The sequence below is a fragment of the Chiloscyllium plagiosum genome, chromosome 41 (assembly GCF_004010195.1).
Source record: "Chiloscyllium plagiosum isolate BGI_BamShark_2017 chromosome 41, ASM401019v2, whole genome shotgun sequence".
Taxonomy (NCBI): Eukaryota; Metazoa; Chordata; class Chondrichthyes; order Orectolobiformes; family Hemiscylliidae; genus Chiloscyllium; species Chiloscyllium plagiosum.
Genome location: NC_057750.1, coordinates 11379378 through 11396825, shown reverse-complemented (window position 1 = coordinate 11396825; position 17448 = coordinate 11379378). Strand labels below are relative to the sequence as shown.

General features: G+C 42.0%; 1 protein-coding gene across 4 annotated transcripts in view; it reads right to left on the bottom strand.

The window, feature by feature from the left end:
• LOC122542857 (mitogen-activated protein kinase kinase kinase kinase 5-like) overlaps positions 1–15408 on the bottom strand; it is a 129390-nt gene extending 113982 nt beyond the window's left edge. For 2 of the 4 annotated variants that reach the window (XM_043680955.1, XM_043680957.1), the window contains exon 1: positions 15197–15408. In XM_043680955.1, coding sequence (XP_043536890.1) covers positions 15197–15301 — 105 coding nt within the window. In that variant the 5' untranslated portion in view covers positions 15302–15408. The remainder of the gene's footprint in view (positions 1–15196) is intronic. The other 2 variants (XM_043680954.1, XM_043680956.1) reach the window with 1 other exon arrangement.
• Positions 15409–17448: the final 2040 nt, after the last annotated feature.

Here is a 17448-nt window from a genome sequence, read left to right as displayed (position 1 = left end):
GTAACGACTAGCTAACTGGCATTACTCAAGGAGTTTCAGTTGAGTAATCCTGTCACAACGTCATGTATTATTACTCCATTTCTGAACCAGTCAATCTGAGTAGAGATTTCTCATTTTGGAGAATTTTCAAATCACACTGACTTTTTATAGGGGCTCGGTTCTGATAGCATCTTATCGTCGAAACTCACTTCACTCCTTTTGCCCTTATCCATTGGTTGCAAATATCACTCACACCATTCCGTGAATGAGTTGAAACTTTATTGCTGGAACAGCACAGCAGGTCAGGCAGCATCCAGGGAACAGGAGATTCGACGTTTCGGGCACAGGCGAATCTCCTGTTCCCTGGATGCTGCCTGACCTGCTGTGCTGTTCCAGCAATAAAGTTTCAACTTTGATCTCCAGCATCTGCAGACCTCACTTTCTCCTCCATTCCGTGAATGAGCATTGTAACCCAAAGGTTCCTCAAACTTCTCTCAATTACTGAACAAAACACAAAAATATAGAAAATCTAAAGCACAAAGGAGGCTATTTGGCAGATCATATCTATGCTGGTCAATAAAGAGCTCTTGGTTTCATCAAATCCCGTCTTCCAATACATAGTCTGGGGATGTGTGGTTTACTCTATTTCAAGTGCATATCAATTATCCCTTAAATGTAACCAGGGTTTCTGCCTCGGTTATCCTTTCAATCAATGAGTTTCGATATCCACCACTCCTTTAAATTAAAAGATTTCTAAAGTCCTATATTAAAACTTCTAAGAAAAACTTACCTTGTTCACGAATGTCCTTTAGGGAAGGAAATCTTCCATCTTTACTTAGTCTGGCCTACAAGTGGCTCCAGACCCACAACAATATTGACTCTTAACTGCTGTCTGAGATGAGCAATAAAAGCTGGCTTAGCCCTCATCCAGTGAATGAATAAAAATATTTCTACTCTTCCTAGTCTTGATCTCTGAATGGATATAGGTTCTTCCTATACACTGAATGGAAGCATTTCATAATTAGAGACATCCTCATTTAAAATCTCACCTCAGCCTCCTCAATTCTTACAAAAAAGCCTATCCATTCATTCCTCGTAGCTAAAATACCGCATTCCTGGCAAGTCCACCCTCATAAATCTCCTCTGCACCCTCTTAAATGAAATCACATTCTTTTTGTCTTGTACAAGGTCTGTACTGTATTGTAGACATAGCCTAACTAACATTTTATACAATTCTAACATAACATCGTGACCCCTGAAAAGTGTCCTGCACATTACCTTCATCATCTATCGACCTGTCCTGCTATCTTCAGGGATGTGGTTCAGCACTCCAAGGTCCTTCTGTTCCTCAACACTTTTCTGTTTTCTGCCATTTATGTTTTCCCCAAATACATGACCTCACACTTCTCCAGACTGAATATCGTCTGTCAATTTTCTGCTCATGACCATCAATTGATATCTCCGTGTGGTTTGCAGTTTTGTTTTCTTCACTGTCATTCACACAAGTAAGTACTGTATCATTATCCAATTTCTTAAGCATGTGTCTACGTTTATGTCAAAATCATTGATATGTATTGTGAAAAGAAAAGGGCCAGCTCCACTGGTGAGAGTCCCAGTCAGAAGAATGCTTGTTAAACATTATTTGCTTCTAATCCTGATCCAACAGGCTACTTGCTCTTGGATCTCACAGGTATTTAATTTCCCAGTCTGTCATGCAGTACCTTTCTCAAACCAAAATAAATCACATTACGTGTATTATCCTTTTAGCATTCTCCATCATCTCTTAAAGAAATGTGATCAAGTTAACTAGACATATGCTTCCTTCAGCATACAGTAATTGTCCCTGATTAATCTACGCCTTTCTAAATGACAATTTTACTGTCCCTCAGAATATTTACCAATGATTTTTACACCAGCAACAAACTGACTGAAGCTGTCACTTCCTCCACCTTTATACAATGACACATTGTCAACTGTTCTCCGGTGAGAGAGGACTGCAAAATAATGGTGATTTGTGTCAGTGTTAGAAATGCAGAGCACTTTAAGAGTAAGTTACAACAGCTCCAATGTTGACAGAGAGCAGGTAGCCTCAGTGGACTTTGTATTTAAGACCTGGGTTCTGCTAACTGTCTGACCCTCTTCCACAGTTATGTTCCTGCTTGGGTATCTTTGGAGAGGGAGCATGTGGTGTGTACCAATACTCTCAATGCCTTTAGAGACAGGTGGGCACCCCAGGGTGCTAGAGTGCTTTATCTCCTCTTCCAACTCCATTTTGATTTAGCCCCCTCCCCCTATTTCTCCCTCACCTTTAGGGATCTGCATTGCCCTTAACGGGGTTTGCATGTAAATTAATCAGTTGGAAAACACGGGCATTTGTTGGTAGTAGTTAACAGATAAAAAGATATCACTGGTAATTTGTTGATGTGAAAAGAAATGTTCAGTTTTGTGTAAGAGCACTTCTGGAAATATAAAAAACAGCTGAGTCCTCCCCAGAAAGCTCAATCCATGGGAGTCCTCTTGCTTTCCATTGGGGACCTAAGTGAAGGGTGTTGCAGTCCTACGCAATCTTGTGTAGCCAAATGTTTTATTCTATGGTGTTGTAGAGTGTGTGGATGATCTATATATTGGTTGTGGCTGGTTGCACATCCTTCTTAATTCTTTGTAAAACCTTTGTTGTGCTTTTGGTTGCACTTCAGCCCCAGGCTCCTGAACTTTGTGCATCCAGGTGCAGGAAAGCTGAATGACCTCCTTTTGGGTTTGATCCTGGGCTTGGCCAAGTTGGCCATTAACAGGTCCAGATAGCGGGTAATGTAAAGGGTCACAGTTGCCACCTGTCTGCCCCTACACCACAGCTATTTCCATGTCCAGGTATCCTTAGAAAAGGGAGAATGCGGTGTTCACAATTGCAAAGCCCCTGATGAGCTTTGCAGGTAAATTGATATTTGGTTGAAAACCAGTGATTTGGTGGTACTGCATAAAGGTGGAAAGTAACATGGGTGATTTGGTGGAGGCAATGGCCTAGTGGTATTATTGCTAGACTATTAATCCATAAACTGAGCTAATGTTCTGGGGAAATCAGCTTAAATCCCACCATGGAATTTGAATTCAATAACGAACCTAGAATTAAATGTCTCGTGATGACTGTGAATCCATTGATAATTGTCAGGAAAAACCTGATTCACTAATGTCCTTTAGGGACGGAAATCTGTCATCCTTGCCTGGTCTGACCTACCTGTGACTCCTGACCCACAGCAATGGGTGGTTAATTCTTAACTGCCCTCCGGGCAATTAGGGATGGGTAATAAATGTTGGCCGAGCCAGAGACACCTACATCCCATGAGTGTTTTTTTTTAAAGCAGCGTTAAAGGTGCACGTGAAAACACTTCTGGATAATAAAAGAAAAATGTTTTAGAAAGCTGGGTTATCATTGTACTGCCCCTCCTGGGTTTTGCGTGTAAATTGGTCATTAATTGGAAACATGGGTGATTTGACGGTAGAAGAAAAGTCATTTAATTGTGTGTGAAAGCACTTCTGGATATAAAAAAGAAAAGAGAGCCAAGCTCTGGATTTTGTGGCACAGTATAGGAGGTCTTGGGTTTAACTCTGACCTGATGCAGAAGTTTGTAATAACATCTCTGAGCAGATTGATTAGAAATTATCAAAAGCTGAGTTCTAGGAGATCTAGTGGCACGGTGATAGTATGAGACAGAAGGCCTGGGTTCAAGTCCTGCCTGTCCCAGAATGTGTTATAACATGTTTGAACAGGCTGATTAATAATGAGGGCTTTTGTGGTGCATTTACAGTGTCCTTTCCTCTGAGCCATGAGGTTTGAGTTCAAATCTCATCTGTACAGAGGTGTCTATTAATATCACTAAATAGGTAACACATCAAAGGGTGGGGTTCTGTGACACAGTGACCAAGCCAGAAGATCCAGATTCAAGTCCCACCTGTCCCAAAGGTACAGTACAGCATATCCTAGCAAGTTGATTAATGTAACTGAGTTCTCCAAAACATCAGTGATTGGCTAGTGGAAAAAGCATTCAGAGGTGCATGAAAGTATCCGTGGAAAGTAAAAAAGATAAAAACAAAAAGGACTGCCTTCCCTAGCAATATACTTGATGCCTTCAGAGAGAAGTGGGCACTGCAAGGAATGGAGTGCCTTATTTCCCCCTCCAATTCTATTTAAATTTAGCCTCCTCTGTCTCCTTACCTTTTCCTCACTTTTGTTGTTGTTGCAATACCCCGATGAGCTATTCTTATAAACTGCTCTTTTAATTAGAAACACGGTGATTTGTTTTTTTTAAATTCACATGTAGGATGTGGTGTCACTTGGTTGTGCCAGTATTTATTATTCATCTCCAGTTGCCCTTGAGAAGGTGGTGATGAGCTGTCTGTTAACCACTGCAGTCCACGTGCTATAGGTAGACCCACAATGTTGTGGGGAAAGTACATTTCTTTGTTGAAACTTTGTAGCAATTGATCCAACTGAGTGGCTTGCTGGGTCATTTCAGAGGGCAGTTGAGAGTCAACCCCATTGCTGTGGGTCTGGAGTCACAGCTAGGTTAGGCTAGGCCAGGTAAGGACAGCAGATTACATTTCCTGGGCCAGATTGGTTTTACCAACATTTGACAATGGTTTCATGGTCATCATTAGATTTGTAATTCCAGATGTTTATTGAATGCAAATTCTACCATAGGATTCAAACAAGGTGCCAGAACAATAACTGAGTTTCTGGATTATTAGTTTTGTGATAATACTACCACCTCCCCACCTTATGGGAAACAGGGTGTGAGAAGAGTGTGGTTGAAGTAGCTGTGGCAGTTGGTGGGATTGTAATGAATATTAATAGATAGTCTTTCCTCAGAAATAAAACAGAAAAAGTCAAATAGGGAAAGGAAGTGTCAGAGATGAGACAAGGATAGAAATTGGGAACAAAAGTTATTAATGGTTCTATTCATTTGTGGGATTTGGACATCGCTGGCTGCCAAGCATTTTTATTAACTGCCTGTCCCTAGCTGCCCTTGAGAAGGTGGTGGTTGTAGTGATTGTGACGAGGTCCCTGATTCATGCTGTTAATATGGTCCAAGCAGAGAGCCCTGGCTGTCAGAGGTTCCATAACAAGTACTACGCAGGTATAAATAAAGGGTGACTTGGTGATAGGACACTGGCCTCTGTGGAGTTCAGTTATTTCAGTGACCAAAGTAGGATTAATGATGTAACCATCAAAAGTACCCACTAGCTGAAGCCCACTGGACTTCAAACAGTCACTACAACTAACTTTGTCATTAGAAAATGCAGCAAGTGGAGCATATGAGTTACAGAGTATGCTGATGGAAGTGGACACCACTATCAAGCTGACTGAGCTTGGGGGACAACACTTGAGTGAAGGCAATTGCATAGCTTCACAGAGAACACATCCTGACTAGGAGGGAATAAATGTGAGTTCCAGGCACCCCAGTGACCTACTTGGGCTACTGAGTCAATAAGACTGAATTACACCTGTTGGAAGATAAAGGGAGTGCAATCAAAGATAGCCCCAGTACTCATGTCTGGATTGGATCTTAGATCTTCCCTTGGACTGGTGAATTATTAAGGAAAGTTCACATGTAACCTGGCCTCCATACTGGCACTTTTGCATCAGCTGTTGAAAAAGGGTCAGCCTTGGAAATGGTCTCATAGCCAAGACTTGGCCTTTAGAGAAGTGAAGAAGCAACTACCATTGTTTAAGGTGTTTACAGATTAGATTAGATTACTTATAGTGTGGAAACAGGCCTGTCGGCCCAACAAGTCCACACCGACCCGCTGAAGCGCAACCCACCCAGACCCATTCCCCTACATTTACCCCGTCACCTAACACTACGGGCAATTTAGCATGGCCAATTCACCTAACCTGCACATTTTTGGACTGTGGGAGGAAACCGATCCCTTTTGATCCCAAGCAAGATCTGGTGTTGACATGTGATGCCTCCTATATGGTATTGAGGTAATGTTGGCTCACAGATGGAGGACAACATCCATTAGCATGTGCTTCCCTGATTTTAGCTGATGCAGAGCACAAATACACCCAGATAGAGAAGCAAGGTTTGGTGGTCATTGTAGTGTGAAAAAAATACCAATACCTTTATGGCATAAACGTGTAATAGTAACTGATCACAAACCTCTGCTAGGGCTATTCAAAGAAGACAAGGATATGCTGCCCATAACTTCAGTTTGAATTCAGCTCTCATTCTAAGCGCATACAATTTCAAGTTGGAACATCGTCCGGGAGACCAATTAACAAATGTGGATGCCTTGAGCCACCTACCACCAGCAGATACACTACTGGCGGTGCCGGCAATAAAAGACTCTGGAATGGTTTTGAATTTTCTGGACACACTTCTGGATACTGGTGAAAATATTAGACTGTGAATGCAAGAAGATCCGGTCCTGGCAAAACTGAAACAGCTGGTGGTGATGAGGGAAACAAAAGGACCATCACAACCAGAATTAAACCCTTTCTGGACCCAGCAAGACCAGATCACCATAGAGGATGGCACTTATTATGGGGAGCAAGAGTGATTATCCTGTGCAAAGGTCACTGTCAGATGCTGGCTAAACTCCACCAGGTCATCCAGGGTGTTTAAAGTGCAGATGTTGGTAAGACGGTATGTCTGGTGACCAAGATCGGATGCAAGCAAAGCCACATTGGTTGGGCAGTGCCCAGATTGCCAAGAAGGACAAAAATTACTGCCAGCAGCTTCCTGACATTCATGGGAATGGCCGGGTCAACCCTGGACTTGGTTACATGCCAATTCAGATGGCCCTTTCATGGGCTCAAATGTTGGTAGTCATTGTGAACGCACACTCAAAATGATTGGACATGTACAGGATGCAACAGCATTAGGAATGTCATTGCTGGACACAGGACTCATCTATATGAGAGAGACTGTTTACTTCAGGGGCCAAGGTTTGGTGCCAAAACCACGGATTGGTAAGACGAGTGGTTGACGTGAGCTCAAATCCCATGACGTACAAAGTTCGGGTAGGTGAGGAGTTCCTAAACATGGACCACGTGAAGGTGCTACTTAGCAAAGGGGCAGGAGCAAAACACAGCCAGTCCCTCAGGAGAACCGGAAAGGCCGTTGGAACCCATGGGTTTTCCCCCTCCATCCAACATTAAAGAAACCACAGACTCTGAGGTGGCATAGGTTGCTGCCTTGATGGCTTCAGCACCTAAAGAAAAGAATGATTCCACAAGAGAGGACACAAGAAAAAATAAAACAGGCCTACCTCCCCAGACTTAAAAGGGGAGCAGTGTAGTGATTGTAACCAGGTCAGCATGTTAGAATATGAGTTCCCTGCTTGGGGCTCTTAACCTGGTCCAATAAGGGAGCTCTGGCTGATAGATATAAACAGGAGGGTCAGAGGTTCTGTTCGCTCAGAGCTAGTTCTGTTCACTCAGAGCTGGCTCTGAGGAAGTCGGACCAGTGGCAAATATTGTGCACATGTAAATAAAGGATGACTTGGTGATGGGATACTGGCCTCTGTGACTTCAGTGACGATTTGCCTTCATGAACTGCTTCAGCCACTTGCTCTGGGTTGACCCATAGTGTCTTTAAGGAGGGAATTCCAGGATTTTGAATTGAATTGAATTGAATTTATTGTCACATGTACCGAGGCACAGTGAAAAGCTTTGTCTTGCCAGCAATACAGCCAGATCACAGAGTTAAATAGCATAGATAAGTAAATAATAGGTAAACAGCAGCAAAAACAAAAACACAGGTACAAGCAAACGTTAAGAGTTTGTGAGTCCATTCACTGTTCTAACAACAGTAGGGTAGAAACTGTTTCGAAACCGGCTGGTGCGTATGTTCAGGCTTCTGTACCTTCTCCCTGATAGTAGAGGTTGTGGAAAAACATTGCCAGGGAGGGATGGATCTTTGAGAATACTGGCGGCCTTTCCTTGACAGTGGGCCTAGAAGATGGATTCTATAGATGGGAGGTTGGCTTTTGTGATTGTTCAGGCCGAGTTCACCACTCTCTGTAACCTTCTCCAATCTTGAATGGTACAATTGCCATATCAGGTAGTGATACATCCAGACAGAATGCTCTTGATGGCGCACCTATAAAAGTTGGCAAGGGTATTCACCGTCATGCCAAATTTCCTCAGCTGCCTGAGGGAGAAGAGACGTTGTTGGGGCTTTGTAATCAGTGCGTCCACATGAAAAGTCCAAAAAAGCTTGTTGTGGATGACCACTCCCAGGAGCTTGACACTTTCCACTCGTTCCACCTCTGTGCTGTGAGACCCAGCAACAGTGAAGGAATGATGATATATTTCCAGGTCAGAATGGTGAGTGGCTTAGAGGGGCACATGCAGAGAGTGGTGTTCTCACATATCTGCTGCCCTTGTCCTTCTAATCTCTGGAATTTTTCCAGTCCCAGATGATAGCAAGAAGTAGCAACAATGTAGGCATCAAGGTACCAGAAATAGAGTTCTATTAGCATTCTGAGTAGGCCTAGAAGAAGAAATGTTCCATACATCTCACAAAAAGACCACAGGTATAACTAAGGGCCATACACATGCCCATAGGTAAACCTTTAATTTGGAGTAAGTGAGACATCAATATCTCCGATAATTATCATTGCTATATTGAACATAAAGCCACAATACATAAGAAAAGCATTAATATCTCAGACAGTATTTAAATTAGAAAAGACAAATGTCCAACATATTTGGTCTTCCGTCATTCTTTCCTTGCCAGTCATAGTACACTCCCAGCAATGTGATTGCCCCTTATTTGTTCCTCAGTTCCTCACATTTAACCTCATTTAATGACCCCTCTGGCATATCATCCCTCCTTTAACCAATATTGCAAAACCTCCCTCTATACATTCCTCTCTATCCCTTCAGAATACCTTTTAAATAGAAATATGCTGCTGTTCCTACTGTGTCCTAAAAGAGCCCTGAATAAGGAGCAGTACTCTTAAAAATAGAGATTTAGGTAGAAAGCACTTATTCACACCACAAATGATGGCAAGTTCATATTAGGGGTCAATTGAAAGTGTTACATATAAGACTGCTTTATTTAAGTTAGGTCAAGTATGAGGGATATGGAACCAAGAAAGGTAAATGGGGATCAGAAACAGATGATCCATAGTCTAATGGAGTGACGGAACAGGTTTGAGGGACTGAATGGTATACGGCTACTATTAAGATTCTAATAGATTGATATCCTCGGAAGTATGGAGTTGGAGTATGGGATGAGATAGTGGGTATGAACATAGTGAGGATGGAGGAAGAAGGAAGAATGTGTCAGACAGAGTAGTTAAGGCTTAAGAGGAATGATTCAGCTAGAGTTAAAGAAATGGTGATTATAAAAGAAAGGCTGCAAGTGTGAAATGCTGAGAGATCCAGGTTCAAAACCAAGTTTCTGCTGGCTGGTGAGAGCCACTGAAACAGGGGAATCAACAGACCTCATCTTAAAAACAGAGGGCTCGAATGAAGTGTTGGAAGAGAGGCATTGTATTCCTCCTGGTCCCATCCCTATTGAGTATCAGAATCCTAAACAATGTCAAATCTCAATCATCTGAAGCCACTCCGCACAATATCACCTGACTCCCCTCTTATCTCTAAAGGAACATGAGGGAAGTTTCCTGACCTGGGCTCAAGTTTTCTTCAGGAAATCCAAATAGAAGAACATATTTATTGGCCTTGATTTTCAGAACAACTTCCCAGTTTTCCTAGTCTTCAACTCACAATTCAAGGAAGTCTTTACTTCAAGTTTGGACATTAACTAATTAATTACTTGACCGGATAAAGGGAGGCTCTGCAGTGCAATGGTATTGTCACTATTTTATTAAGGTAGAGATACTCAATTCATGTATGTTGCTTGTAATTGTGGGTTTTATGCTATGGGGAGGATGTTGTGGCAATAAAATAATCTATGAAAAACTAAAGTAAGATAGTGTTATGAAAAAATGGGGCAGAGTTGATAAAAAATATACTGATTTTCCAATAATTGAAACATCCTAAATGATGGTCGTTGATGTAAGGTTAATTTTTTTCAGATCTAATACAGAGAGCAGAAAGATAATTGAGAGACTGAGGAATGAATTAGTGATTGAAGTAGGGATCTTGTCAATATTTAAAGGATAAATGTTGGGTGGTTGAAGGAAAGGAGAAATAAAGGGATGTTAGTAGCTATGTGGCATTGGGACCATAGCTTGTAATGAGCATAAATGCTGGTGAGCCCAGTTACACTGTAGCATCTAAGTCCATAGGGATATTTCTATCGTTTCTCTGGAATTCCTAAAGATCTTCCATTAAATTTACAGCAGTAGATCAGAGGAACACCTGCAGAAATACAACCCCAGTATAACTAAAATGGAACATTTGCTTGCCATTTTTTTGGCCCAACTTCAGAACTGATGGGGAGCTTTTGGACCTAGGATAACCTCTTGTATCCTTGAACTGATATCATCTGAAGATTTCAGAATATTGCATTATAAAGTAGCTTCCTCAATTTTATTCTTTAACAGCAGGGTTAATTGTGATACAAAACTCATTCCATCCATTACCTTGATAAGTTTCACTAGTCATATATCAACCATTGCAAATCAAACTTATCAATCTGACAATATTTCTATCAAACTTAGTCTAAGTTTCACATGTGCCATTTCCAAAATTTATATTTATGTGGAACCTTTCACAAGCTCAGCACGTCACAAAGTGCCTTACAGCCAATGAGGTACTTTCAAAGTCTGGTCACTGTGGTTATGTAGGAAACATGGCCGCCAATTAGTGCACAGCAAGCTCCCACAGACAACGATGATCAACTCATTGAAAATTTTAAATGGATAAATAGTGGTCATTACACCAGACATAATAACCTTTCCTCAAATCAGTGCACAAAACCTTTTATTCACCTAAGAATAACATCAAAGATCTATAAAATCCAGAATTCCAGGAACTGTTGCCAGGAGGAGAGAGAAAGAGGGATTTATTCACTTAGAGGGTGTTGACTCTGGAATTTTGTGCCTCACAGTGCTTCAGAGTCATTAAGCATGTTCAAGTCGAAGATTAATAGATTTCTACATGTTAGAAATATCAAGGGACACAGGACTAGTGTAGGAAAATGGTGTTAAAGCTGAGGATTGGCCTCATCATTGAATATTGGAGCTGTCTAGGAGGGTTGAATGGCCTATCCCTGCTCCTCTTTCTTACATCATTGTCCTGAAGCTGTATCCCAGTCAGACATGGCACTTTTGATAGATCAGGGAGAAATATGAGGTAAAGGAAAAGGTAAAGAGATTACCTCATTAAAAATCTTCTATAGTCTGCTTTCCTTCATCTGCCATTATTTTATTAATAAGACAGCTCAGACCCTCGCAGAAAATTCTCACAAGGCACCTGCACGTGTTTGAAGAGAAGCCTCAGTAGGGTTTTACCGGAATCTTCTGCAGCTTTTGACAGAAGTGATAAAGTGCAAGCTGCTTAAGCCAGCAAGAGGAAACACTTCTACACTTTAACAGTATCTGCAACAGCCTCTGGGGACAGGGCTCCATGGTTCGTAAAGGGGAAACTTTAATTGTGGTTACAGTATTGTATTTATAAACTGTTTTTATGACTTGGTTAAGGCCATTTTGATTAATAGTTTCAATCATAAGAAAAGGAAGACACAATTCTGTACCTTCAACTTATTTCAAAATAAAAAAAAAACTCTTCCAGCTCCTGAACTTGCTGCACAGGGACAGGTATGGGTCACTTGAAGCCTATTATTAAGGAGCAGGAATAGCCATTTAGCCCTTCTGTTACATCACAACAGATCTAGGTCAGGCAGCTACTCAAGATTGTTTCTCAGCACAGGAATTGGTTATTTAGCCTCTATTAATATTGGAACTGGAGTCAGTCATTTAGCCCCTCAAACATTTTCAGCATTAAGTAGCCCAGAATTGCTGTTTGTGAAGTGATTTGAGGACTAAGATTAGAAATTGGATGAGAGTTGAATGTAAAAAGGAAATCAACAAGACATTTTGTTTTTGCAACATCTGCTTCCCTTTGGAATTGATTCAAATGATTTTGAAAGTACAGGTAGTTTTGTAAAACAAATGGAATGAAAGAAAAATGTGCTCAGTTTGGAGGTCAGCCAATACACTGACGTCTTGGGCAGCCACCTAAAAACTATGAGCAGAAGGAACCTATTCAGCTCCTTGTGCCTGCTCTGCCATTCAATATCATCATGACCGATCCCATCCTCGGCCTCAACTCCATTTTCTTGCTCACTCTCCATAACCCTTCAATCCATTACTAATTAAAAATCTGGCCATCTCCTCCACAGGTTTACTCAATGATCCGGCGTCCACTGCACTCTGGGGTACTGAACCTACAGATTCAGAAGCCTTTGAGAGAAGCAATTTCTCCTCATCTCTTTTTTTTTTAAAAAATCTGCTGTCCCTTATCCTAAAACTACGATCTCCCATTCTAGACTACTCCACAAGAAGAAACATACTCTGTCTCCATGTCTGATTTGTCAATCCCGTTTAGCATCTTATATACCTCTCTAGAGAGGTATCAGCCTAAACTTTTCAATCCCTCATCATGAGTCAAACCTCTCACCATTGGAACCAATCTAGTGAATCTCCTCTGAACTGCCTCCAGTACAACTACGCCCCTCAAGTAAGTGGACCAAAGCTTTGTCAATATTCCAAGTGTGGTCTCCCCAGTGCCTTTGCAGCAAAACCTCCCTACATGTTTCCAAGAAGGTTTCAAGTTGCCAAATTTAGTTTGATGCATTTCTGGAGTTTAATCACATACATCCAATTGATCTGCCCCCCATAATGCCCCATCATGTACATTGACGACCCCTGCGCCTTCCCATGGCCAGTGGGGGTATAGATTCTTCCATGACCAATTGGTAGATTCTTGAATCTCAATCAAACATCTCCAATATCCTAAAAATAATAAGCAAAAGTGTTCAAAGACCTTTCTTTTTGAAACAAAAAGTATCCATCTCCCTTTCTCCTCAGGAAGGTATTCTTCAATTTCTGGAAACTCTAGATCAGTTCTGGAGAGTTGGAAACCTTACCAACTCTTTCACTCCCTTTTGAAAACCTGTGCTTTCCGATGTATCTGTCCGATACAGGGATAACAATCTTGCCTCCAAGGAGGAAGGTTGAGTATGTAATTAAAGTTAACACTCCCATTATAGTACTGAGAGTGATGTCCTGTTGGAATTACAATGGCATTTTAAACTGGAATCTCCATCTGCCCTCTCAGCTAGTCATTAATGATCTCATGGCAATTTCAAAAAAGTATTGGGGAAGTCACCCCGATGTCTCAGCCAATTTTTATTGCTTAACCAACATCACTACAAACAGATCTTTGATGTTTGTGGAATCTTACGGTCTTTGAAAGAAGGAAGTAAGGAAGTGAGTGAAGTGGTTTGGAAGAGTTTAAAGGAACAGGTGGATCTAGTTTTATTCACAGATCCCAGCAATGAAGGAACAGTGGCAAGTGCACACTGATTTCACGATCCATCACTAGACATTGCAATCCTGTGTACTTTCAGAGGATCTCTCTGGAGTCTAAGGCCATTTGACAACCCCACTGATGCTGCAAAATTAGCGTTAGGCGAGAGAGATTCTGAAGCAGAACCAGCCAAGTTCAAACAGGTAGCACCTGGCACTGATCATGCCGATTACTGAAAAGTTCACACCGCCCTGCACCTCACCCTTCACTTGCTTCACTAAATGAGGAAGTGAATAGGGCTGAAAATGCAAAAAGACTATTTTGAAATTTGTTGCTGAGCCACTACCCCACCCCTCCCTCTTCTTCCTCCCTTCCCCACCTGTCCTCCATTTGTGCTCTCCCTCTCTTACCTATCTATTCCTCCTCCTTCCACCCTGCCTCCTTGCAACTTATCCTTTCTTCCTCAATCTTCTTTCTCTTCCCAATGCCCTCCTCCCTACCCTTTCGCCGCTTTTGCCCCAATACCAAATGCCTCCATCACAGCCGCTCATATTCTGCATTCTACCTTCGGGTCTGATGATACCTTAACCAGGAGTAATGAATCTCACCGGTGCCTTGGGCCATCCTACCTTTTCTCATTTTCAGTCAGGTTTCACAGAATTTTGTCAAATTCATCCATTTCACTCTCATTCAGTCCAACCCTACAAGATGTCTGATTGCAGTGAACAGTCACTCTCAGGTCACCCTTCAGAGTGGGTTGACAATAGTAGCAACCTTCACAGCTTTGACAGGAGCTGTTTGACTAACTCTGGTTAGTGAATATTATGTACATAAAACTGTGATATAAAAAGTATTAATCTTAGTGGCCACATGAGTGAGAATTCCTGAACAGGTACAAATCCGAACATAAACATCAAACCTCTTCCAGTAAATCTGAATGAGGCATTAATAATAACTTGTATTTATGTTGTGTCATTAACACAGGAAAACATCACAAAGTGCTCCACAGACATAATATCAATCAAACATTTGACACTGAATCACATAAGGGCATATTTAGACATGTCCACAAATTTATTCAGATTAAAAGGATGTCTTAACAGGAGGATACCAGGTTGAGAGGTTTAGGGAAAATACTTCAGTGCCCACACCTCAGGTCATTGAAAGGGCAATGAAGGTTGAATCTGGATGGGTATATCCATAGGGTTTAGAGAGATATGGGGCAAGTGCTGACAAATGGGACTAAATTAGGTTCGGATATCTGGTCGGCATAGACGAGTTGGACCGAAGGGACTGTTTCCGTGCTGTACGTCTTTATGACTCTAATTAAAATTAGTGATGCTTAAAATTAGATGAGTGCAAGAAATCTCAGATGGTTGGGGATCTGGAGAGAATGGGACCAGGGAGGGATTTAAACACTCGGATGAGAATTTACAGCAGTGTCAGTAATCGAGAGCTAGCTAGGGGAGATGATGGATGGACGGGCCTTGATCGAGGGTTTAGAATACGGACAGCAGACAAGAGCCAAGAGATGGGAAGTATCTCAATAGTGAAAGTGAAATCCAGCCAAAGGATTCAAATCGAGTATCTGTAAGAGTTCCGGTGCAATCGTTTTAAATGTGCCACACAAGACACTGGCAACTTTATCATTGAGCTTACACAGCCCAAGCTCTTTCTGCAATTGATCTATGATGGGTCTTGCAAACATCCTCAGTCTACGCGATCGCTACATAATCCGGACAGGTGCCCTGCATCCGAGAGAATTCTTACCTTGTACACCTCCCCATAGGTTCCTCCGCCAACCCTCTGTATGATCTCAAAGTCATCTTGTGGGTTTTTCGAAGAGATATCCAAAGCTACCTGATTTGAGCTCATTGTTCGACCATCAGCACCAACAGTGAGCACATTTCATACTTTCTCGCACTCTCTGCTCCGACAGCAGCTGAACTAAAGATCTTCTTGCATTCACGTGTTCATTTCCTGTCCCAGGACTGAACCTACCCGCAGTGTCTCACTGCCCTCTAGCGGTTCTCAGGTGGACTGATTTATTTTCTCTTCTATTTACTCCATTTTATTATCCCATTTATCTGGCATTCATTCACTCCACCACACCAGAATGTACAGCTTCTCTCTCCCTCCATTGTCACCAGGATGTGCAGTCCCTTTCATATGTGACTGAAGTGTCATGACATTAATCTTTTCACAGATGCTGGTTAACCCGAATATTTCCAGCAGTTTTTGTTCGTTCAGCGAGTTCAATGTAGTATTTTGGAATACAACTGCGAGCCACACTCAAAATCATTGTGTTGCGTCTTGCGGTTGAGGCGGTGCAGTGGCGAGATAATGAACAGGTGAGGCTAAGGTTACAACTAAACTTTAAAACGTTAATACGTTCCAACTCCAGACTGCTGGAATGCCATCAATAAAACGGAACAAAAACAGAGGTAAGAAAGCGTGCAACGGAGAGGGGTTGGAAATGAGAGGTCTTTTGTCCATCAGAAGTTATTCCTTTTTGGCATTCTTTCCAGCAATGTGAGAGAGTGTTACCTAATCCGTTCTAAGTATTTTCTAATTACCCTCCAAATTGCGTTAGGGTTTAGGATACAATTTTAAGTGGTTTAGGGTCGAGATCCCCGTGATAGCATTGGCTGGGATTTGGATTGAGAACTCGACGACAATATGGCTAAATGTGTAGCACTCAAGTTTAACATGGATTGTGGTCTCGAATCGGGATCTAGAGCATAAGTGGCTGCACGGTGGCAAGTACTGCTCTGTATCAGTGCAAGGGACCCAGGTTTGATCCCAGCCTTGGGTGACTGTGTGGCATTTGCACATTCTCCCCACGTCTGTGCGGGTTTCCTCCGGGTGCTCTGTTTCCCCCCCACAATAGTCTAAAGATGTGTAGGCTGGATGGCTTGGCTATGCTAAATTGCCAGTGGTGTCCAGGCTAGGTGATTAGTCATGGGAAATGTAGGAATAGGGTGAGTTTGGAGGGGCGGCTGTTCAAAGGGTCAGTGTGTACTTGATGGGCTGAAGAGCCTGCTTCTACGCTCTATAGATTCTATGATTCTAAGTCAACCGTGAAAGTGAATGGGGTGGAAATGATGCTAGAGTCGTAGAAATCCATGGTTGCAAAACATTTGGAATATTTCATTCAGCTCTAAGTACAGCAACTCAGAAAAGATATATGAGCTAGGAGTTTCATCAGCAATTTGTTTTTGTTTCAGTTCTTCAGCATTCACAGTTTGTTTTATTTCAAGAAAGTTGCATTTACCTGGAGCTGTTGTAATACAAGTTCAGCATTTCATCCCTGATCCTCTCACTCACCTTAAGACTTTTGAAGTAATTTCAATCAAAAATGCAACTTAAATACTAAAACTACAATATGCCATCACTTTAGGCCTCAGGTGGTGCATTTTGTTCAATTCCAACACAATTCTAGTAGTATTGTCAATACCTATTTTGCAGAGGGATTTCATTTACAGTGGGGGGGGGGGGGGTCAGGACCCACTCTCCCAGAATCTGACTTTATCTATTATCCAAGATGCTGTTGGCCGGTCAAAACCAAATCCCTGTCAAGGGAAGATTGGGGAATGGCTAGAACTCCAGTCTTACGTACTTCGACGAACTGTAAAGTTAGTTGCCATCGTCTTACCAGACCATCAGGCTTCTCTCTTCTTACAAAGAGGCAACTGGTGATGGTTTAACCTGTGGGTCACCACCCCACAGGCAAGGGGAGCGATTGAGAAGGGCAGTCCTTCTTGGAAACCTCAGTTAGTGTGGGAATTGAACCCAAGCTGTTGGTATCATTCTATATTGTAAAACCAACTGTCCAGCCAACTGAGCTAACCAAGCCCCCAAACGTTTATTTGTTCTGGACAGTATGAACAACCATGTAGCCCTTTAACAAGTCAGATCTTAAGGCCCAATGTCAAGGGGTCAGAGGTGAAAAACTACTGACCTAGAGAGTAAACCTTTGAACTGTGAGAAGTGACTGCCAGGAATGCGAGAAACAATATAGG